The following is a 24,870-nucleotide window of genomic DNA, read 5'->3' as shown; positions in this document are numbered from 1 at the left end:
CTGAAGCCAGCAAGCTTTCATCCTCCACACAAAGCAAAGAAGTAATACAGAGGCCACCAAACTGGGAACTCAATGCTGCCTTTTTGCTATCCCTAGAAAATCTGTCCATATAAGTTATGTAAAGAGTCAGTGATAAAGGGCAGCCCCGGCAGAGTCCAGCCACCACAGGACAATACTGCATGAAACTACTACTACTATACCTATACCAGTATTGTAACTATATTTACATATGTACTCTATTTAGAATTACATCGTATTAGTGAGAATCATTATACAAGAGTTTACTGAGCAGATTTTCTTCTCTCCGTTCGTTGGTGTGGACATCGTCTCCCCCCGACAGGGTGTTTGCCCCGGCCTGGCCTCTAGCGTGTGGAGTGACCTAACGCTCCCTGCATGGCAACATGGCAGTGATGCCGCAAAATGTCTCTTTGCTGTACTCACACAGGCAGAGAGTTGCTGTGGGGCCTTATCCATGGTGGCAGGAAACAAAATGGAACAAAAGTAACAGTTAAAGGTCAGACTACAAGGCTCATAAAAGCAGCAAAACCAACTGCATTATTTTTTTTCCCTTTACATTCAGGAAATACAGTGTATTCATGTTACATATATATTTCAACTCTTTGTATAAGTGTGTGCAAAATAGCCACTGAATTTCAGACTAATGTAGGTTTCTAATAGCTGCTGCCATTGAGGAGTCAGCAATTAGCCTACTGATATTTTATTTAGTGTACAAACACCAAGGTTTTCATTATTAATGCCTCTTTTAGTCAAGACCTTTTTAAAACCACTCCAGTAACTGTTTCAAATGAAACTTGTTTGAGAAAACATTGAGGTTATACTTTAAATTCATGTTATACTGTGTGGTTATTCACTGATCTGCACTCACAAGTCACGAACATGGACAAACATGGATGAGACCATGTTTTTTCTTTATACCTTGGAGTGAGAAGGTGACTTTTATCTAAATGTGGAGGTCAGAGCCATTGCTTTAACATGACTTAACAATATGCAATTGCAAATGTGAGTAGTCCGTTTCTGTTAGCTCTGCAAACTGCATGATTGGTCCACTAGTTTGATCCAGACTGCAATATCTCACAAGTACCTTTCGGTAGCATGCTGAGACCCGGAGAGGAGGTAGTAGAAAGTAGCAGAGCACGCAGCAGACTGGTTAGGAGAGACCGCAGTGAAAAAGGATCATAAGGAGCGTTTGAGTTGCACGTGTGTGATGAAAGTGTGCAAAGGGCTGGGACAACCCACGACCGAGTTGCCCACACCATTTGAACGGTTACCCAAGAAACTTCCTGCTGACATCAAATTGTCTTAGGTGGTCTTTCTGTAGATGAGCAGCACTACTGTACAGCTGTGGCTCATGTGGCAGAGGTTCATCTACCATTCGGGAAGTCCACATGCCGAAGTATCCTTGAACCCAGAGTTGCCCCCGATACATTCCTCAGAGTGCGAGTGCATGTAAGCATAAATAAAAGAATGAATCTATTTGTGATCGTGTGGGAATGAGACCTGCAGTAGAAAGAACTTTGAATTCTTAACAGAGTTGAAAGGCGCCAGTCCATTTACATGACAGGTCACCGACATACAGGTGAGTCAGCATGTTCACATTTAACTGAAAGCACTGCTGTGCTGAAGTACAGCTTCACGGAGCTGCTGCCACGATCACAGACTCCTGATTACAGAAATGTAGGATTTGCAGGTTTTGTGGGTCTGCGCTGCTCCGAAGCATTGTGTGTACTTTTTGTCTCATTTATTATTTTTCACCTTTTTCAAATTTAAAGCCACATCTTTGCAGGCAGAAAGATTTTTTATTTTTCAGAGAGATATTTTCTTGTCTGGGCAAGAAAATGTCTTGAAACTGAGGTGCAGTTTCCTACTTATTAGCTTTGACAAGCATCCAGCAGATAAATATGTCACATTAAAGATCTTCCAACACTTAGCAGAGACAATTTTTTTTAATTTCATTATCACATGTACAACATAATATTCATCTCAACGCCCTCTGTGACGTTCCTTTCCAGTGTTAATTATTTGAACAACAGTAATTACACAGCACAACAATATTATGTGGTGAGTGATTATTTCGTTTTTCAATATTAAAAGCACTTGTGGTTTAAGAAAATTAGTGTCATCTCAGCCCACGAGTCCAGATTTTCATTTTTAATTTGTTATGCGCAGCGGGGAGAGCAGAGTTCATTCCCTGACATTTACAGACTTCTTAGAACGCTTTGCGTGCATCGTATTGTGCTTCATTTGCTTAAACACTTGAAGACAGAGGAGCATTTCAAAACAGGAAACAACAATAATAGAGGTCAACACCAGCACGGTTACCGCTGCTTCCTGCAAGACGATCTTTCGAATATATATTTTTTTCCTTTTCATCTCCCTATGCACTATTTTCTGTCTTGTTTTTAATTTATCTGTTTTTTTGTCCACTTGTTCAGGTACAAGCGTTAAAGAAAATTGCTTTTGCCGCTACGATGTCCTCCCCTGATAAGCGCACAGCCACAAAGAAAAGTAAGAAGCAGAGTTTTGCTAAAAATGGACAAACAACCCTTCAAAGACCTCCTTGGGATAGCATCCGTTCTCGCTTTTATCACATCGTCCTTTATGCAGTGCAAAGAATCTGACAACAATTCACCAATAAGTTAAGTTCATGTGTGGCATGGTCCGTCAGCACACACACGCACACACACCCACACTCACTCACACACAGATCAGGCAGCAGGTAGGTTCTGGTCCTACATGAGCACACAGCTTTTGGCTCGGTCCTTTCTAATGGCAGGCGGACGCTCGTGAATCTCAGTCCGAGGTGGCTGCTGGGAAACCCGCTTGAGGCCGTGGCGTGATCCGGCGTGTTTGAGCTGAGGCCGATGAATGTTGGACACAGATGCCAGGGTGGTGACGTGAAATACATCACGGACGCTGTTCTCCGAATACTTTGAGGTGCACTCTGCATAGGCCACGGCGCCAATCTGCCTCGCCAAAGTGGTTCCCTAAAAACACAGAATGTGAGTTAGTCAGGATTAAAAATGAAAAGCCAAGACTTAAAATTTATGTTTTGACCACTTGAACACTGCAAAACAAGATGTAAACACACAACTGATATATTATTACTTCTTAATGAGCTGTAATGTTACCACATTTTAGGTTCCATCTAATATTCAGCCTCCTTCTCGTTTGATTTTCGTCTCTAGAGGGAAATTCGTGGCTATAGCAGCTATATGTTACAGCGCCTTCAATAGTTAGTTCCTATAGCTCTCTATCTGCCTTTAAAAAAAATTTAGAGTTTTTTTTTTCACTGAAAACATTTTCTGCCTCCTGCTGCTTTTCCAAAAAAGGTTCATAAGAGTGCTAAAAGCTAAACAAAGCTGTGGGTCAGAAAACCAGAACAATGAGTTAATAGTATAACACTTCACCCTGCAGAGGCGAGCTGTAGCCGGCTAATCATTCTTACTGGGTTCGTGTCTGAGTGGCTCCAACCTGAGTGCAGTCACACATGCAACTAGTATTTACTACATATGTCTGACAATATTACACCATCTCAAGGAATAATACAGCAATTGCTTCATATCACTTTTTCTAGTAAATAAAACTAAGATGAGGTTTTAGTTTTAATCTAGAATCCTTTTGAGTCTTTTAAGTCTGCATCTCTGTTAATACGTCTCTGTTAGCTTTATTCTGGTAGGCTTTTGCAGGTTGTGTCTTGTATTTAGTTTTACTTCCTTTATTACTTTCAGCTGTCTTTTTACCCAGTGTGTCCACTCAACCCAGTTACCTTCTGTATCTATTTAAAGCATTTCAGACCCAGCAACACGCTCAGACAAAAACTGGTTCACCCGAAAGACAAAACGCCAAAACACAGACTTAACAATGTGGTGTATGCTGTACAGTGCAGCGAGAAATGCCCAGACCTCTACATTGGAGAGACCAAACAGCCACTTCACAAGCGCATGGCACAACACAGAAGAGCCACCTCCACAGGACAAGACTCAGCAGTCCATCTGCATCTTAAGGATAAAGGACACTCTTTCGAGGATGCCAATGTTCACATTTTGGACAGAGAGGACAGATGGTTTGAAAGAGGAGTGAAAGAAGCCATCTATGTCCACTGTGAGCGACCATCTTTGAACAGAGGCGGGGGTTTACGACACCAACTCTCTGCCATCTATAATCCAGTTTTGAGATCCCTTCCCAGACGCCTTAACGCCCACTCACATCCTGGGCCATCTGACCTCAGGAATTCGCATGATAAGGTGGGGCCAGGTTTCACAATGAACACACCCGAAACTCTGGCTGATTGGGACCCACACCCAGTTTCACACCTTGGCTCAGGCGATTAGAGGATCATCAGGGGGTCCTTTTGTCCCTCTGTGGGGGGATACTCCCACTAGGTTTATATCTGGGACTCTCCACCATTTGACCTTAGAACTGAAGAAGCTTCTCGGATGAGAGGTGAAACGTCTTCAAGTAACTTAAAGAAGTCCAGACGCTTTTCTTTGCAAGCTCCTTTGACTATTTAAAGCCTCATTTTGACTAAGTACCTTGTTGTGCCATACTGTGTTCTAGCTTTGTTTGTGCCTTGTGTGTTTCCTTGCAGTGTTATCTTGTGTTTATTTTGTAAAGGCTTGCTTTTTGTGTTTACCACCTCCTGCCTACGAGCATGTCTTTTGGTCCCTTCTGCATGCATTTCATCATAACATTTCAATGTGAGACACACAGTTTGCAAATAGTATAAAATAAACCTATGGATATATGCAAAGCAGGTTGGCAAGTACAGTTTTATGATTTGTCATTTTGGCTGTTTTCGCTCATTCTGCATTTACTTAATGTCAGTCAGTCACAGCAGAGGGAAAATAGCACGGTGGTTTCCGGATGATTGTACTGATTTTTTTTTTTTTTTCCCCCCCCTCGCACTTTGAGACCGAGTGCAGATTTTTCAGAATCCCACAGCCTCAAACTGCAGGAGACCACAGTCACCAAACAACTGCAGTTCCACTTGGACTGACTGCAGTCATTCTCCTACAGATTGGCAAATATTTGCAAATAACTGCCATCTAATTTATAACATACTACAAACAGTCCGAGACAGTCTGCGCCAATCAGCAATGTGTCTCTTTGATATATGGGGCTCGATTCAACTGGCTGCCAACTGGTTGTATTGTGGTTATATTCCTTTATAACAGCAATGTCGCTGAGCACTTATGGCACATCCTGCATGAACTACATCAGGTTTGAAATTTTTAAAGCAGATTGAATTGTGTCAAGTTGCAGACTGATAGCAGACTGAATCAGTCTTATTGGAGTTTTTCTGTCACCTTAATGCACTAAAGACTGCAAGTGTTTGTTGATGTTATTCCCATCTTCTTAAGAAAGCATCTTAAAGGCAACAGCTGCAGTAATTTTGTTCGTGCTCCCATTTCCAACCACTCTTTGTCCTAGTGTGACTCTAACACTAAGCATTTTTATTTACGCCCTTCAAACCTGAACATGCACAGATGCTACCAGGCAGACATATATGCCAGACATATTAAACAGACCCACCAATAAACAGGCTTTACCCTTTAAGCTCCCCGAGAGCAACATTTTTGAAATTGTCCTGAGAATTCACAACGAGCGAGTGTGCATCATGTGACTACCACGCGCAATCTCAACTCAATCACCATCCCTCACCTAAACCGAATTGAGTTTTTTTGAGTACTGCATAAAGATCTGACCTTAACAGTGGCCTGCTGTGTTCACATGCATCTCAACTTCATTCTCGAAATATCATACAGAGTTCCTGTGGGACAATGGCTTGAAAGAAGAATAGTTTGAAAGCATATTCTAAGGTTTGGTGCACACGCTTCAAGGCAAAAAAAACAGCCTTCACAATACATCCAGTCACTTCTTTCTGTTACTATAAAAATGCCGTGTAGTGTAGCTTTAAAATACAGCTTAGTTTATGTTTGTTTGTCATCCAAAAGCAACTGACTCACCTAAAGAGCTGCTGAGAGCTAGTACTTAGAGCTAAAAACATACGAAACTTTGTGTGTGGATGAGAGATGGGTCATGTAGTGGAAACTATGCTTTATTTTATTTATTTATTCTTAGATGTCCTTAAACCACATTGAACCACTAGAATTCTGTGGAAAGCCTTGTGCAACCCAATGAAATAAAATAAAGCACAACATTTTTAAAAGCCACTCGTTACTCTGAGTGCAAACACAGTGGACATTTTTAAAGGTGTTCTCTAAATATTTGTTATTGTAAGCATTTGTCACATGCTGCTAGACGATCCCTTCCCTGCTTCTGTGGATGGCAGAACACTGCACTTGGTCGTGTGCACTAACACCTCCCTCTTAATAAAAGCCTGCAACCTCTGAGGTCTGATAGCTGATTGCTAGCCAGGGCATACAGAGAATATCCCCCACACTATGAAATATTCAAAGCCTTTCTTTGCAGTTGCAAAAACTTTATTCCCTCTAAGGTTTAGCCCCATTTCACATCTGGACAGCTTCGGCTTCATATGTAGTACTATTTTGCTCACCTGTTTTCCAGCAGTGCTTTCTAGTGATTTAGGTAGCAAAACAAAACAAAACATTTTCATTCTGTCATCCTGAGTTTGAGTCACATTATTTCTTTATTTTTTGATCATGCAATTTCCTTGGAAAATGTACAACAAATGAAAGCATAGGTGTTCAGCCTTCGGTGCTACTGATACACCATATTGAAGCAGTATCTAGCTGCCATATGGGGTGACATTACTTCTGCTCGTGTGAAAAATATTAAAGGCTCGAGCTGTATTATTTTTGTAATACTGGAAACGCTCCATCACTTCAAGTGTTTATTTTGACGCCCTTAAGCCAATTACAGCAACAGTGACACAGTTGGTTTGCAGTTTGTTCTGCTGACTGCGCTCTCCCCTGGGGTTCGCATCAGTTGGTCAAGTGGGTGAAACGTAAAGTTCCCGACTTGTTTCAGTCTGTTTACAGTGCAGCTCTTTAAATGGGGTTCACTAAGAAACCGCACTTTCAAGAATTACTTAGGCAATCAAAAACCTGTCCCCTACCACATTTTTATCCGTTGTTTCACTCTAGAAGTCTTCAGCACAGATATAAAATCAGCAACATTAAGGACCATCATAAGGCCTTTAATTATAGGGCCATATCAAATGTAATGTTTATTACAACCAATAAATATGGATTAACAATACCTGATCCATCCCTTCATCCTTTTTCTACTGCTTATCCAGGTCTGGGCCCTGGCTTCAGACTAATCTCGGCTCACTGTACCATCATCCTCTAGGTCTGCACTAGAGTCCCCTCCCAAGTCAGACCCAGAGACCCAGGGACATGCATGAAACACTTCATCTGTGTGGGATTGTGGTAGAAAGCTTAAATGAGAGCACCAATCCTGACAGTGAACCTGGACACCCTGCAGACGAAGCTCTTTCTGCCCCTTGCGTTTTATTCCTTCAGCCGCTAGAAACGGCTCAGGGCCATAGCAATAAGGGCAGGAACATAAAATAAATGGTAAATGAATAGCTTCAATCACAAAAATCACTAATTCGTAGCAGTGGATGGGGCTTGCATGCCCAACTCAGCCCATGAGCAATATTGTCTGGGGCAACGTGCCTCTAACAGGTTCTCCTGAGGCAAATGGCATCTGGTTGAGGTGCTGTTGTCCAACCCCCTCTCCAAACATCAGAACATCCTATAGTGAGTGTCTAAAGGCAAGCAACAGATGGCTGGGCTACATTGGAGTGCCCTCTTGAGTGCCCACCACTTGAGTCCAGTGTTTTGTGCAGCAGGCATCACTTGGAGGCCTTGCAAAACCAATCCTCAGTTGGCGTACAAGCACATTACTCAGCCTTTGTTTTTTCACTGTTATCTGGTTGCTATGTATTAACACTTGTGGTAAAATGATTACGTATGGATGTAAAAAATATGTTGATGTTTCGGTCCAATAAGAAGCTTCTATGAATTTTGAGCCAAAGCAAACATATATAACAAGAAACGAATCTGAGATTGTGATGAACCAATTTTGATGTCATTATTGACAGGACAATACAGGTCGTTACCTTTGCTTTGTCAGAGATGTGGGAAAATATTAATTTGTTGACAAAAGGCTGCCAAGGAGAGTAAATTCACATTTACATGAAAATAAGCTATTAAAATTCATGCGTGCCGCTGCTCATTGCTCCAAGACACAAACAAAACAATTGTATTATCGCACATCCTGCTGTTTGTCTTCTTCTTCCTTCAGTTCCAGCTCCTTTATAGTCGTTGTGCTTTCACATTTGTGGAAGTTATGATCTGACGCAAGTCTCATTCTTCAAATGCACTTTCAAAAATATTTGCCTGTGTGCACAAGGGAGGAAAGTAATAGGTGCCGTTTGTCTGTGCTGATACCATATAATTTCTACTACAGGCGAATAAATGTCACTGCAGTTGAAAAACGCAATGAACTGTGCATTCAAAACTATACGTCATGCATATTCTTAAAGTTATAATTTTCTTAAAAACCAACTGTTCACGGGCAGCATTTCTGCAGCACTGTCGGGGTACAGAAAAAGGCAAGCAGCTAATTTCCATTCAAGTTTTAGAGGCGAGCGGTGCTTTCTGTGAACTCCTCACCTGCTCATGTGTGACAGGAATGAGTCTGTGTTTGGAAAGCTCTCTCATGACGTTGAGGTCCGTCCTCATGTCCAACTTGCAGCCGACAAGCACCACTTTGGCATTGGGGCAGAACTCCTGTGTTTCACCTTGCCACTGTGCATCAGAGAGACAAACATATATCAGTGCACATGATTATGCTACAGTACAAGAGTATCTGAGTACTTGAGCACTATGTTCATAGTTGAATCTCATTTGAAAACCTTGGACATTAACTTCTTACTAATATGCTCTTCTGGGAAGCCTTTCATAAGATTTTAGGACCTGGTTGAAGTGAACGCACTGTTGATGTCGGTAAATACGGTTTGGAAATAAGGCTGGGTGGATTTTAGGTAAGATTTGTTTGCAGGCTTGTCAAGTCCTTTCTCTCTGAACTGGAGAAAAGGAGAAAAAAAATCTTCCTCAAACTATTTCCAAAGCACATTTTTCTCTAAATTACCATTTTTAAATTGTAGCTTTAAGAGCTCCATAATTGGAATGAAGGGGCCTAGTTCACAGCTTAAAAAATGCCCGTGTATGCAGACATGTGGGAACAGTCTACAATTATTAAAATGCTCATAAATGAGGTGCTGAATTGAGATTTATTTGACTTGGGAGCAGTTCCTTTCCATCAGGTCATAAATTCTTATCTCCTGCCTTGAGAGGGCCTTAATCCCATCTGCAAATCTGCTGTCCAGCAGTTTAACTTCTCACCGTGCTGCAGTGATATTCAGTTAGTTTATCTGTGTAGTCTCTTTGCAGATTAACAGACTGCAGATTAATGGCATTCACAATGTGGAACTGACAGGCTGATCATATAAAAAAACTGTAAAAGAAACACTAAAATCTAAAATAATAATAATAAAATGAATTTCTAAAAAATAACTTAATAATATACACAAACTATCTCAATTAGTTTGCTTGTCATTTTAATTGAATTTTAATGTTATTTTTTTATATGTGTGTTCTTCTTGCCTGTGTTTAATTGCGTGATTTTTGTAACTATGAGATACTTGCTGCTGCCTATCTTGGCCAGGTCTCCCTTGAAAAAGAGGTTTTTAATCTCAGTGGGATCTTCCTGGTTAAAGAAATGTTAAATTAAAAAAAATTAAAAAAAATAAAGATGTTACCGATATAATTCCTCTGTGTTCTAATGTACCAAATAAAAGAAATCAAAAAGAGCAAATATGATACTTGTTATACTCATGTACAACCAATCACTGCAATGATTTTACAACAGAAAAAGAATAACATAGAAAACAACTTATTCTATTCCGGGTTATTTACCTGATACCTTTCTTCATATTTGATGGAAAGTACAAATATTTGTTAGTTTTAAGATTCTGGTTCTGACTTTTAGAGCTCTTCATGGAAAAGCACCAGCTCGTACCATTTATTTGGAATTCTAGGATTTTTGGTATGACCAAATAATATTTTGAGGATTATATGTATTCTCTGTTCTTCGTGAAGGACATTCAAAGCCAACACAGGGGCCACAGACACTCGATATTTACCTCCTCTGTACATATTGACAACCAAATATTTCAAAGTTGGATTCATCATGGCATAAGGCCTGATGCCACTGACTTTCAGTCAAGTGTAATGTGGCATACCTCTAACTTTCTAAGTTTCCCTTCCTTAATAATAGCTTCTTGACAGCCACACTTCCACTGAGACCATTTCTGATGAGGCTTCAGTGACCAGTAGACGGATCATCTGAAGGTGTAGAAGCAGCTCTCATGTCATACTGCAACATGCCACGTTTTTGGCTAATAGCTCTTTGGAAAACAACTTGTTGGTGCAAATATGTTATTTTATGCCTGACAAACTGTTTTGTTTATTCAATGAAGGAAACGGGAACAAATTATGTGTTTTTGTGACAGGCCAATAGTAAAGTGCCTAAAGATATAATTTAAAATTGGTTCTCTGCTTTTATGTAGATACAACACTGTGGTTCATCCTCTGAGTTTTTATAGCTTTAAAATAAAATCCTCTGAAAAAGTTTCGTTACACAGCCTGAACTGAAAATGAATTAAAAAGCAGGCAAAGTTCAAAGAAAAACTTTGAAAGTCCGGAGAACTACAACTCATGATCACTTAAAAAATTCCAAGAAAGTTTGTCTCACTGGAAGTAAAATATTAAGACTTTATAACACTACATCATCAAAAACGTGTAAATCTTAAAGTTGAAGGCTGGAGCAACACCCACACAATCACCAGCCTTTTCTGGCTTACTGTACCATTAAAATGAAACACTGGTACTGTTGTTCACTGCTCTGAAACTGGAATTTATATCACTCCATGTCTTAAATGTTCCATCGTTTATTTGAAAACTGCAATCAACAAATCAAAGGATAGAAGGGGGGGGGGGGGGGGGGGGGGAAGGGAAATGCTCATGGACATAAATGCTGTATAAAGACCGAGACAGACAATTCTCATTACAGGCCAAAAACATGACTCAAGCTATTAAACTCTCTCTCTCTCTCTCTCTCTATCGTTCTCTTTCTCTCCGAGACTCCTTTCATTATCTCCTCACACCATGGCAGAGGCGACCGCTTTGAGCACTGTTGCTCCATTTGTTCTCCCTTACAAAGAGATCTTTTCTCCTGGATGCCTGCGTCGCTGCTGTTACGGGCTCTAGCGTGCCGTTGTGCAGAGTGAGCTGTTGCCTTTCAATAGGACCCTGTGCCAAACCGCATGCAACTGGTGAACAGCAGCAATTTAGATGAGTCACAAAGGGCCCATGGGAAGAGCGGCTTATTGTCTGTGTTAATGTTATGAATTGGTAAGCAGCACAAAGAGGCAGAATGCGAGCTGTTGGAGCCGAGGCGCTGGTTTATCAAAAAAGAAAAACGTAGGTTGTTGTTTTTACTTTCCTCACTTTCTCACTGTGTGCAAACCAAGAACGTGCACATACCACAGCAGTCAGGTAGAGGTGAACCCATTATGCTCATTTTTGCCTGTTTGATCCACGGTTCAAATTAATTATCTCTTCATCATGTCTTATAGTGGACCTAGGTGCATCTGTTTTAGCTACGTTCTCTTAAGCCAACTTCTTTTTTTGTTGGAGCTTCTGTGCTCACAGATGGAACTGTGTGCCTCAGATAGAAGAAGTATTAAAAAAACAATTTCTTCACCATCAATAAAGCAGGAAAAATGAATCCCCTGAAAGCCAGAATCCTCTTAAAACATAAGAAAAAGGGTTTAATTGATTCTGTTTGGAAGACACATTCCTCTCATCCGTGGCATTATTCATAATGACTTCATCAATACCAGACGAAAACGCATATCTGCCAATGCCGAGCGAATTCTCACGTCTACAGGGGGTCCACTTGAGAACCAACTTCAACTTTGACCTTATCAAATGACCTTAGTAATCGCGGTGAATTTGCCGCTCTTACAATGCATGCACGGGATGCCAAAGTGACATGTCGAGCGGTCACTCTATCCAAAGTTTAGAAACAAAGCTTATCCTCTGCTACGATCTCATGCACCTAATTCAATTTTTTATGGCAATCTGCCGCCATGTCTTGTTTCTCTGCAGTTTGCTTTGCTTTAAATGCATTTTCCATTTGCAAGCTTTCAGTCTCAAATAAGTGCACAGCACTTTTTGTTCTGACATCTCTGAGAACCTTCCGCCTAAGCAATTTTTGCAACCTCTAATTTTCCTTTTACAACGACTATTCTCTCAAAGTAATGCTCTGCTACATGAACACTACTTGACTCTTTATCGCTTCCCCCTTTTCCCTTCTGTACCATTTGCTCGTGCTCTCTCTCTCTTTTTTCTTCCAGAATCTCACTTCATTCCCAATATCCCCATTAATCTCTGTATCTCATGTGTTGGCTTGTCCATGTATGCCTCTCACAAAGCATTACCCAACCTTAAATGTTATCCCAGTCTCCACCTCTACAGCTGGCAATGTTTTCTTTTTATTCCCCTATCGTAGATCGAAGGATCAGGTTATCAGTGAACGAACACATGGTGGCCTTAACTTGAACACAGACGTGATGGTGAAAGCTGGAAGCTGGAAGCTGTATATCTCTGATGACGTAGATCTAGTCACTCTATAGAGGAATCGATTTCCAGTATAAAGAGAAGAGATGACTCCTTCTACCTGCATATTTAATGTGAGCATTGTAATGAGATGGCTGCTTTACCTACACTGCCCTAATTAGAGACAAAATGCACTTAAAATTAAAAAAAAGAGGACACATTCACACATCTAACAATGTGACACTGACCTTTTTCAGTACGCTGTCCAGCGTCTCCGGTCGACTGATGTCAAAACAGATGAGCACAGCATCTGAGTCAGGATAAGCTAACGGCCGCACATTATCATAGTAAGCTGAACCTGCGGGCAGAAAATATACACAGACATGAACGGCACTTCCAGATGGATTATATGTAATTTAGTTACTTTCTGAAGAGTTTACTTTTTTTTTTATCATCACAAGGAGAGTCATTATGGAACACATTTAGTGGTAATCACTGTGATTAAATGTAATTACCATGAGCTTACCCACTCTGCAGATGACTACAAGTGGGTGTGATTCATTGCTTTCGCAACACAGGGCCCTCGGGTCTGCCTCTGACCATCTTGAATAAGTCAAAGGGACCGACGTGTGACAGCGATATAATGAACGACTCAAACAAAGCGTCACCTGGTATGTCTTTATGGAGTGGCGTGCGTTTTTTTGTCGGGGGCCCAGACTGAACTGAGCGTTGTGACCTGGGCAAGGGGACACATTCCTATCCAGACAGAAAGGCACGGTCTCCCTCGCCGTCATTGTCTTCAGCACTCGGTGCCTTTGTCACTGTGCACAGAGCTTTGGCAACGTAACAAAAAAATGCATTGAAAGAAAATTCCCACAGAACCCGACCGAATCCTCTGCAACACAACCGTCAAAGCACAGAAATCAATTTGGCTCGTTTTAAGTTATTTTTTAAAATAGCCCAACTTTTAAATTGAAAAGTAATGAAGCTTGTGGGATTTAATTCATGTTACAAGTTTACAACTTTTACCCTGAATAATTAAATGTGTGTTATGACTCATTCTGTACTCAAATGACTGAAAAATATTGGCCTGTTAGCAAACTATACGCAGTACTGGGAAAGAACTGTATTTCACATATGAAGGAGGTGGTCAGTAGAACAAGACTAACTTACTATTAACCAATCAAATCACACATTTATCAAGATTTTTTTTTAATCTCAATCCAAAGTGCTAACCGATGCACCAATGTGCATGATCATGACTTCACTATTGAGCTACTGATCTTTAAGCACTAGACATGGTAAAAACTGTTGATTTCAATTAACAACCTGCCTCACATTGTTCTGTATTCTTACCTATATCGCAGGCAGCAACATCACACTGCAGTGGATTAGTGAAAGATTTAATATTACCCACCCAACACAAGCATATGACAAAAGGAATTAAAAAAATAAGTCAAATATATGGAGGGCTGGAGCAGGCAGCTAGCAAGACAACTAAAGGATAATAACCAGACGACAGAAGACATCACAGGTAAAAGAATCCCTTTAAAAAAATATTTTTTTAAACTAAACACCTCATGCCATTCCTGACATTACCCCCAACTGGATTTGTGTGTCCTTTAGTGGTCAAACTTTGGTGATCTTTTGCTTATCAGGCAAAAGTGTAAACCACCACGCTAGAAATGAAGATCCAAAGGTCTCTTGATGATCTAAGGCTGTGAGCATGCTCTTATTAGAAAAATGGTTCTTCTATGTACCTTGTGGCCAGATCCAGACGAGCTTTGAAAGCGATCATTAAAATCTGAAAATCAATTGTAGAAATGCACAGGAAGCCAGTGGAGCTAAGCCAGCGTAGGTAAGAAGTCTGTCTGCAGAAACCAGTAAGAAGCAGAGCTGCTGAATTCGGAACCAGCTGGAAACGACGAGAGATGCTTCTCATTAATGCCAGAGAGGCAACGGTCCAGTCTTGAGAAAATAAATGCTGGCAGAGAGTGCTGTTTGATTTAGTGCTATTAGAATACCTTAAACTCAAAGTGAGAAGAATTTTAAAAAGTTTGGGGACCCTGTTTGAACTATTTGTAGCCTACCGTTGCTCATTATAAGTTTAGGTGAGCAGATGTGCTCTGTTTGTGGGTTGTTTATTGACAATCTTACAATGGATCTAACCTTTTACTTGTTAGAAATAAATCCTTGGGGCGGGGGCAGCCTCATGTTAGCTCACGGATTTTAGTAATTCAATTATAGGATTAAAATCTTATCATAATAGTTGATAAAACATAAAACTAAGACATTTCAAATTCTGATTACACAGCATCTTCACACCTGGAGGCACAGGACTGCAAAAAAAAGAAAAAAGTAGACACATTTACCCTCATTAGTGTTGCGCCGTCAGAATTTGGCCCCAAAGCAAAAATGTGTTCGCGCACGTGTGTTGCTGTGGTCAAAAATGTCAAACTAAAGGGCACAACCATTTTCTCCCCTGTCTCTTTGACTAATTCCTGCCCCCAGCTTTCACACATACCACACACACCCACTTTCCCCTTTTGTGCTTTAGCATTTTTGCAGGTGCAGGATACGTCTTTAACGTCCACAGAAAATGAGGATGATTAATGGAAGCAGGGCTTAAGAAAGAGAGGGAGCTTGAAGTGCATCTGACAGTTGCCATAAACCACCGAACAACCTCCTCAGACTCCCTTCGCACGCGTACTAGCTGAGATGGCTGTTCTTCAGCTGCATCAGATGGCAGTCATAAAGTGCAAAAGTTTGAGTCTTTCTCTCTGCAGTTGGTCCTCTGCATTTTTACATATTTCTTATTTGATTATGACACCGTTTTCTCCTTTAGGTTTGTGTCAGTGGCAGAAATATAGGTCACAGAGAAAACTGTGAAGAGAAGCAAGAAAAACACAGGCATGCAAGTTTAAACTTTCTATATGAAATATTGCTCGCTCATTCTGGGCAGTAGGATGAGATGTTGTAAAAGAAGTCATTTGCAGAGATGCACAGTAAGCACTTCCTCTTACACCAGGTCTATATAGGCTACAACTGTGCAGAGTAATGTGTTTTGTTCAGGTACTATCACTGAGACTCATGCCGACTTGCAAAATGCCAAAGGACGTACAATTCTGACTCCAAAGTAGTCGGGATGTTAATGAAAATAAAACAAAATGCAGTGATCCTCCTGCGAATCAGGGGTTCTCAAAGTTTGGACAAGCAAGTGCCAGTTTAGAGGGGGGGAAAGTGTGTATTTAGAAATGTGTTCAAATGGTGGTGGTTTATGTTTTACACTTTTAACTGTTTTATTTACTTAAATCATAATCTAGGCATTTGTTTTTTAACACTGTAATATCAGTATTTCTTTATGTATATCATGTGCCTCTGAGGTTTCCTGTTAAAGTTTCTGTTTCTGTCTAGTTTTCTCATCAGAACTTAGCTTAATGTAGTTTTAATTTGCTTTTATTGGTCACTTTGCTGCTGCATTGCAAAATGTGAGCATCACATTAGAGCTAATATAGTTTTTTATTTTTATTTTATTTTGGCTTTTGACTTTTTGTTTTTGATTCAGTTTTTTTTCAGGTGGTTCCCAGAGTGGATTTTCTTGTTTTAGTTTATTTTTTATTAGTTTACGTGTTTTTATTTATTTACATTTTAAAAACAGTTAAATCACAGCCATGTAGACACCCAGAGCCTCAATAAACATGTCCTTCATCAGACAAAACGAAATATTTTCTTTTCACATCTAGTTTTAGTTTGTAGTTAGTTTAAATTAACTGCAATAACCTCGCATCGCATACTTGTTATAGCAGTCGGTCCTTTGTGATTCTTGATTAGGACTGTCATTTCTGCATTAAAACTTCTAAAAACATCTTGTCCAGTTCTACATATTTCATTAGCTTGTGCATTCGCATCATGCCAAATATTTCCAACAAATGTTCAAACTCACAGAAATCATTTTTGTCGGTGTAATGATCTGTTTCATTTCAGTCGCCTGGAGTTACATCCTGTCAGTTCAACAGTACAACAAACCTGAACACAGCTACACAAGTATTACATGCCGCCGGGCTTATCAAATCCTTATATTATTTTCTGGCTCTGATTTTTTTAACAGCTGCAAAACCATTACAACAAATTCATAGACGCTGACCTTTTGCAAACCCGAAACGCATCCAACTTGCTTCTCTACTCCGTTTTCTACACCACGCTCTGACTCAGAGATAATAAAACTGTTGTGTTGCTGAAAATCTGTGAATGTTTTAATCTCCCATAGAAAGAAAATTGAATTGGAATTATTAAGCAAATCGAGAAAGATTGCTACTGGCATCATTAAAATCCTTTCAATCCATAGCAGTAGGATAAATTAATGGTAAGGCAGCAAAAAGCATGATATTTGTGGCTATTTCTTGTATATGAAATAACACAATGTGACTACATTTATTATGGCTGAACATTATATGCAGTTTAAATTTGGAAGCCTCAAACCATTCCTGAACCTTTTTTGCTTTGTGGCCATGAAGGGACGTCCAATGTCTGCAATAATGTTTAGGTAGGCGGTACACAACAATTAACATACACATGGATGGCAGGACTTAAGGTTTCCAAACAGAACATTGTGCATAGCTTCAGACTGCCTCCGCTGGCTTGCCTTCTTCCCATGTTTCTCAGGTAAGCGACTGACATGCACCCGGCCATCCATGTGTAAAAGAAAACAAGACTCATCACACCAGGCCACCATTTTCCAACCTTTTTCCATTGCTCCGTTGTGCAGTTCCGATGCTCACGTGTCCACTGTTGGCACTTTCTGCAGTGGACAGGGATCAGCATGGGCACCTATGTCTGGTCTGCAGCTATGCAGCCCCATGTGCAACAAACTTCAATAGACTCTGTATTCTGACACCTTTTTATCAGAACGAGCATGAACTTTTTGGATCGGAACGCCCTGATGCTAGTTCCCTTACTGTTCTTTCCTTTCTTGGAGATGGTCTGACCCACTTGTCTAACCATCACAATCTGGTCCTTCTCAGACCTGCACAAATCCTTCCACTTGCACATTTTACAGGCTTCCAACACATCAACTCCAACAACATAATGTTGACTTGCTCCCTAATATATCCCACTCACTAACAGGCGCCATGATGAAGAGATAATCAGTGTTATTCATATCACCTGTCAGTGTTACCAGATCAAGGGAAATTTTTTTGCAGTTGCAACTTTTGCAGTTCGTCTGAAAAGATGGACTTGCGCTTTGGGATCTTTTAAACATCACTGGGCGCATTGCTGATCGCGCTGTCTGTCCCGTCCATGCTGACACACACACACACACACACACACACACACACACACACACTGGAAGCTTCAAGGTTCCATGAAGTCAGCTAATCCATGTTCAGCACTCGAGCAGAGGCTAATGTGTATTGATCTGAGCTTTTCTGACACTCTCTGGGACTTGTAGTATGATGCCCCTCATGGGGAGTTTCCTGCTGTTGTAGCAAGATCAGTCCATCTGTCTCTGAGTAAAACCCTCTGATCAAACTCATAAAAGACACATGCAACTCAGGGGTACTGCATGAATTTAGCAATCTCAAAGAAACGACGTTAGTGTCATTTAGGGCATTCAGAGTACACAGACTTCAGCCATCATGCAGAACAAGATTTGGATGTTTAATTGCATTTACAGCTAAGTAGAGTTTGCAGATGTAGCTTGGAACCGAAATGTACTACCAGATGCACTTTCCACAAATGGAAAACTCTGGGACGTAAACAATCTACAGAAAATAAATGTCAGTATGTTTCAGATGTGTGGCTGGTGTATAATGTTTGGTACAGTGACGCAAAGCAGTCTGGGAAACAGCAGCACCATGCTGTGACTCCACATGAGGTTTTCATGCTTTGATGTTTGGTGCTTACAAAAATCTGCATTTCCTTTTTTCCTCTTTGTTTGTAACTCATACGCATTTACTCTCCAAGCACTCGTGCAATTTTATGTAATCCACTTGTGTTCCACCTTTGGCTGTTCTCTCTGTTTCAAGATGTTTGTCCTTCTAAAAAATCTTCTGATGCTGCTTGAATTTTACATTTTAGGAAGGATTCTCAGTCAAACTCTACAAAACTCTACAAATCTGAGTGCGCACAAGTTGCCATAGGGTCAAGTGGTCACTACACAGAGCTGTGAGACTATTTAAAACACGATTCTTTATTTGCATCACATCCGGGTGTTTAATAAATATCAAAACGTTGGCTATTAATTGATAATGAGAACTCCAACGAGATGCAGATGACACTGTCAGGAAATATCCTCAAGGTACAGGAGGCAGACCTGGGAAGGTGATGTAGGGCTACAGCTGCATATATGTTTTTCCAATTTTGAAGAACTGAAAGTGACATATTAAAATAACTAATCACTAATGTCTTCTGATCCAGTTCAACTCCATACAGGACACACTCACCAGCCAACTGATTAGTTACACCTGCAAATAATTAGCCAGCTAATCATATACATGATCAAGAGAACCTGCTGAAGTTCAAACCCAGCATCAGAAGCCCACGCGGTCTGATTGTTTCCGAAACTACTGATCTGCTAGAGTTTTCTCACACTAAGGGTTTACAAAGAATACAGATTGATGCCAGAGGTTGGAGAAAACTGCCGAGGCTGCTTTGAGCTGGAATGCAACTAGAACTACAATAACCACTTGTTACAACCAAAAAGTTTGCAGAAGAGCATCTCTGAATGCATAACAAATAAACCTTGAAACAGCATCATACAGTTCACATGGGCTCACCAAAATTGGACTACAGAAGATTCAAAAAACATTGCCTGGTCTCATTTGAATGGCAGGATTAGAATTTGATGTAAAGCACATGAAAGCATGGATCCATCCTGCCTTGCACCAGTGCCTCATGCTAGTGGTGGTGGTGTAGATGGGGGATGTATAAGGGGATGCTCCATGTCAAAACCTCAGATAATCTCAAACAAGATCTGAATTCAGAGGTGCAGCCACCAAATCTGCAGCAGCTGAGCGATGCTGTCGAGTGAAAACAAGCCAAAATCTCAGAGGAATGTTTCCACGTTGTCGATTGAAGAATTAAGTCAGTTCTAAAGGCAAAAGCAGAGTCCAGCCCAGTACTAGTAAAGTGTACCTAATAAAGTGGCTGTTGAGTGTAAATCAATAAAAAAAAAAAAAACAGCTCACACTACAAAAGCTGCAAGGAGAAGAGTTTTGTGTGGAAAAAGCTTTTCCATCATTTCAACACTTCTTCCTGACTAATTGTTTCACATCGCTGTAAACTGATGAGGGAAGCGCGTAGTAAACAAGAACGTTTGTCATACGCATGGTGCCAGTGTGCTGCTCTTAAGAAAAATGGTAGAAAAGAAAATCTTTACCTCACCGAAAATGTTTTCTCGCCAACAGTTCCAGTGCAGCGCCCCATCCTCTGAATGGCCTTATCGGTAAAATCCCCCCTGATATTTGATCAGTCCAGTTTAAGAATCTGTAGCCTCGTAATCTTTTTTAATTATTGTGTTTGTTTGTTTTTTGTTTAATTCATCAGCCACCTGCACGTTTTAGAGAAGTTCACTGTTTATGAAGCAGAATTCCTTGATGAGCAGCTTTAAACGATCCCCGATGGGCAGGTTTCTTAATTAAGAAAATAAGGCAGGAATATTATCTATTTTATGTTTAATATGCCAAATCTTGTTAGTGATTTTTTATATATGTGCTCCAGAGATATCTCTTTTTTATATTTTGTCTGAACTTGTAAAAACTCATTATTAAACCTCCTGTGCTGTATTTTGGGTAATGTCTCGGGTTAGTCAAGCTCAAAGCTGTAAAGCTGCTGATAAGAGACAATCAGACTCGTCGTAGCCTTTTGTATGCATAGCTGCATGATTCTGAAGAAACAGACACACACATACACACACACCTTTTGAGATGTTAGCACAGAAAATCATTATTAATCCCCTCTTATGGAACTTTTTCCTGCCAACTTTCATCACAGCGCAGAAATGTTCATTAATATTAAAATCCTGTTTGTCCTAGTCATGCCCTTCTGAAGAAATAGTTTGGGTTTTCATTCCTGAAATACATCCAGACAGAAAACAGCACAAGAAATGAATGCTATTGATTAATGCATTCATCTGCTACGCCTCGAACATATAAATAATGCCCCCTGCAGTGGCTGAGCATTAGTGCTACGTACTCATGCTGTGTGAAATATGCAGACAATATGGAATCAGCCTGTAAGTTCGGTTGAGCACCAGGCAGCGATAGAGTCCACTCTGTATGCATGCTCCACGAGGCTGATCACTCGGCGTACATTCGTAAACACTCTGAGACACCGTGCAGAGCAGACAGTCTGCTGCTTTGTCTGCTGCTCTGTAAAAAGCTAAAGCATCATCATTTTAACATAAAAGTTTTATTCATTTTCCTCTGTTATCTCTCTGTCTGCCACTTAAACAAAGCGAGTTACAAAGCTATTGAGCTACAAAGTTTTCTAGACACGTTAGAGCGTTTTAATGTTTCTAATCTAAGGGCAGTGGAGCAAACAAAGCCAAAATCAAAACAAATGCTTGATGTCTAACATCATCTCCAAGCAACCTAATGATGTCAGGGTTATCTAGACTTGGAGATAACAGTATTCTTGTGCTAAAGTCACACTAAGGAAAACAGCGGTTGGAGACTGCAGCACTAACAAAATTATTGCGACTGCGGCAAATGGAACCGTGATCTCGTTGCCTTTGAACTGGTTGCTTTGAAGACGGGAACCACGGGGCATCAAGACGACGATAAAACAGCAATAAGACGGATTCACTGTATCAGTTTGCATTTCAACAGGGTCAAGGTGACAATTACTTGCAATCTGTTTGTGATAATATGGCGATTCACTGCTAAATGGTGAAAACTCCAAATCTGTTGCCGTTTGCATGCACAGAAATTCACATTCACAATTTAACTACTTACATTTAAAGTCCTGAGAGAGCTGAAACAGAAAGTCAGAAACTGCTCTAAAAATACTGACGTAGTTACTGCAGGATTGCAATTTTACTGCAAAACTGCAAAGGCTCTCAGCAATCTTGCTTTTGCGTAGGAATAAAACCAGAATATAACAGGTGGCAACCAGTTGACTCCCCTTTGCAGATGTGTTGCCTGTGCGCTCATCAGCGCAGACTGACAGACTTGTATGCATTTATCAATGAGATGGTGATTATTTGCAAACCTTTACATTCGGCAATCACTTCAGTCAGTCTGAGTTAAACTGCAACTGTTTGGGGACAGGTTGCTACCCAATCAGGAGACCTGTGTAACTATCTTGCAATCAAAAGTGACTGAAAGAGCTATTCTCCAGCAGGTTGTGTCTCTTTTTATTCCTAATGTAACTGAGCCATTATAGCTTGTGTTATAAATTCATCACATAAGGGATTGAGGGAAAGGCCTATGCTCGTCAATCAAATATTATGAACTTGTTAAGTGATGATATATCATATCAGTCTTCGAACCCCTTGGACTCTGTGCTTGTTTGTGTTTGGGAAGTGAAGCACCTGAAAAAGTCTAATTACATCATACTCGGTCGCACATCCCCTGACCCATTGGGTCAAAGTCAAGTACCGTTTATAAACAGATGGAATTTTCTCAGTTGCCATGGAGACAGCACAGAGGTCATCATACGACCTTTGTATGGAACTTTGCTCACGCCATAACAAATGGTCATATATGGTCAGGATGATGGTAGCTGAGCCATGACAAGTGTAAATCCATCCACTGACGGCTGCCATTAGATAATAAAAAAATCATGTTACAGAAGTTTTCTATTTATTCTTAATAGCTGATATAAATCAATTAATGCCTTGACCTCGTCACGCACCACATTTATGATAACTGGAACTCTTATTTTGATAGGAAAAAACGAGGAGAAGGCTAGGACTGCTCCTCAGGTAAGCCGTTCTCTTCTGTACTGAGAATAATCCATTTTAGGTGTACATGAATCAGAGATTCATGTAACCAGAGCACACCGTGCTTGTTGTTATGCATACCTCTCTGCTTGAATACTGAACAATAATAGCCTGAAAAGCAGCGTGGAGGACTGAGTGAAGCTGGTCCTGGCAGTCGCAGGCACAGACAGACACATTTTGCACAATGTGGTTGTCAGCAATGTGACAACAGATTTGGATTTTCTTTACCACACTCATGCTGGAGTATTTGATCTGTCTGTTATTTTGCTGAACGCTGAAGTGGGACCAGCTCTTTATTGGAAAATCTTCAGATTATGAGCCATCAAGAACAAGATTACACTGTCTCTGTTTATACCCAAGCCTAGCTAAAGTTTTTCATTTAGAGTGTTGCCAAGTAGCAGCTGTAACCTGGCTGGATTTCGCTGAAAAACTGTATATGATGTTATTTTTCTAACTCAACAGGCATGGAGGGAGAGCGCTGCCACTGAGCGTACTTTGCCTGAAATCAGCAGTAATCCAGCAGGAGTCTTTTAAATTAATGACAGAGGGAACAGACTGGCATCTGGGCCTCAACCAGCCCAACTGTATGTGACTCCATGCACCGCATTCTACATTTAAACTTAAAGTATAAAAACGTTCGTTATTCACCACTTGTCTGGACCAGACCTTTTGAATGTAGTTTAAATATCACAAATTTGCATGATCTAGTAAGTGGGTAAAACACATTTGCTTAAGCTCTTAAAGTGTTTTGCCTAAATTTGAGTTAATTAAGAAACAGAATCACAGTTTTCTTCTGTGCAGAGCTGAAATGTCATCAAGTGGTAACTAAACGCAGCGTTTACACGACTACACATTTTTGTGCTTGTTGGTAATTATTTTTAATGCGCCATGACATTTAAGAGTTGGAGGTACGACAACCAAACACTTAATCAGCCAACAGAAAATGATTTTGATCATTTCTGAATGATTATTTGGGTCAAAAAGTAAATCTTTTCAAATGTAAATCTTATGTTATAACTAATAACAATTAAAGGTAAATTTGGTATATGAATTGGTACATTCATAGTCTTCTGATCTACTGAGAATGAACCGATTGTGTGTGCCTAATTGTTGGTTGCAGCTCGGCTAAAAGTTATTGCAGGCATTTCCACTATAAAGATTGTCATGAACTTAATTGCCCAATCAGGAGCACCAATTTGCAATAGTTGGGCCAAGAGTGTATTTGTTAGAAGCAATGAAAAGTAGCTGAAACAGCAAGCCCCTTCTAATCTGAGGGACACGGTGTGAATGCAAACCTGAGCTCAGTAAGAGAAAGCTGAACCATCAACATTTTCAGGATCACTATTCCTACCCTGACACAGTCCCTCTGTGTAGATTATGTGTGTTTTAAATCTGATCAATTAACAGTTCATTTCATTTTTCTGTGGCGCATCTCCATCAACTGGTCCATCGTTCTCATTATTGGTTCATCCCTGTCTTTTGTGTGGACGCATTCACTTAATTACTTTGTATTTCAGGGATTTAGTTTACTTTAACGTGAATACAGAAAACAGAAAACCAGGCTCACTCATGCTTGTACTTTAATTATGGTGAATCACATGCAGTAGAAACAAGGTCAAAACCATCCACCACCTCCTGCTGGAGGAGTAATGGCAGGTGTTGGGGGGTTGAAGTGAGTGGTCAAAGCTGCATCGTGCATTATAGATAAGGGATAGAGAGGGTCTTAAGTGGATATACCCCTTGAGTGGCCTGTGTGTCTAAACAAAGTGTGTAATAAAATCTTTTCAGTGAGTACGGAAGGATCCAAGATGCAGACACAGAGGCAGGTGGAGGTTTAAGTAAAGGCGAGCCCTTTATTGAGCTGATATATTTAACTACACGATTCAAAAGCAGAACTTAAGGGAAAACTGTAAACTATAAACTCGTAAAGGAACTGAGATTCTAGGAGCCAAAGACCAGGAACCAGACCAAAACCGAGAAACTGAACAGTACACTCTGACAAAGGACAAGAGGAGACTGAGACATTATACACACACACACACACACACACACACACACACACACACACACACACAGGAGGGTGATTAGGGGAAGTGGAGACACATGGGAAACAAAGTAGGAGCAAATCATTAAGAATAAGGGAACACTAGACAACGCGCTATCACAATAAAACAGGAAACATAACCAATACTAAGCCTGTGACTAGATACGAGGACTTGACACAGCGACAGAAGCTACACAAAGACCAGACAGATACTGGGGTCTGACTGGGGGAACAAAGGGATCACA

General features: G+C 40.4%; 1 protein-coding gene across 1 annotated transcript in view; it reads right to left on the bottom strand.

Annotated features, from left to right (window-relative positions):
• Positions 1 to 1,928: 1,928 nt before the first annotated feature.
• Positions 1,929 to 24,870, bottom strand: part of LOC146381578 (rho-related GTP-binding protein RhoN-like) — a 34,528-nt gene continuing 11,586 nt past the window's right edge. Inside the window, exons 3-5 of the mRNA XM_084937650.1 lie at positions 12,887 to 12,996; positions 8,628 to 8,762; positions 1,929 to 3,005 (exon numbers count right to left, since the gene is read on the bottom strand). Of these exons, the coding sequence (XP_084793776.1) occupies positions 2,751 to 3,005; positions 8,628 to 8,762; positions 12,887 to 12,996 (500 nt within the window). The 3' untranslated portion in view covers positions 1,929 to 2,750. The remainder of the gene's footprint in view (positions 3,006 to 8,627; positions 8,763 to 12,886; positions 12,997 to 24,870) is intronic.

The sequence above is a fragment of the Perissodus microlepis genome, chromosome 8, assembly GCF_051167445.1.
Source record: "Perissodus microlepis isolate ML-2025 ecotype Zambia chromosome 8, ASM5116744v1, whole genome shotgun sequence".
NCBI classification, from domain to species: Eukaryota; Metazoa; Chordata; class Actinopteri; order Cichliformes; family Cichlidae; genus Perissodus; species Perissodus microlepis.
This window is presented reverse-complemented; position numbering and strand designations above follow the sequence as displayed.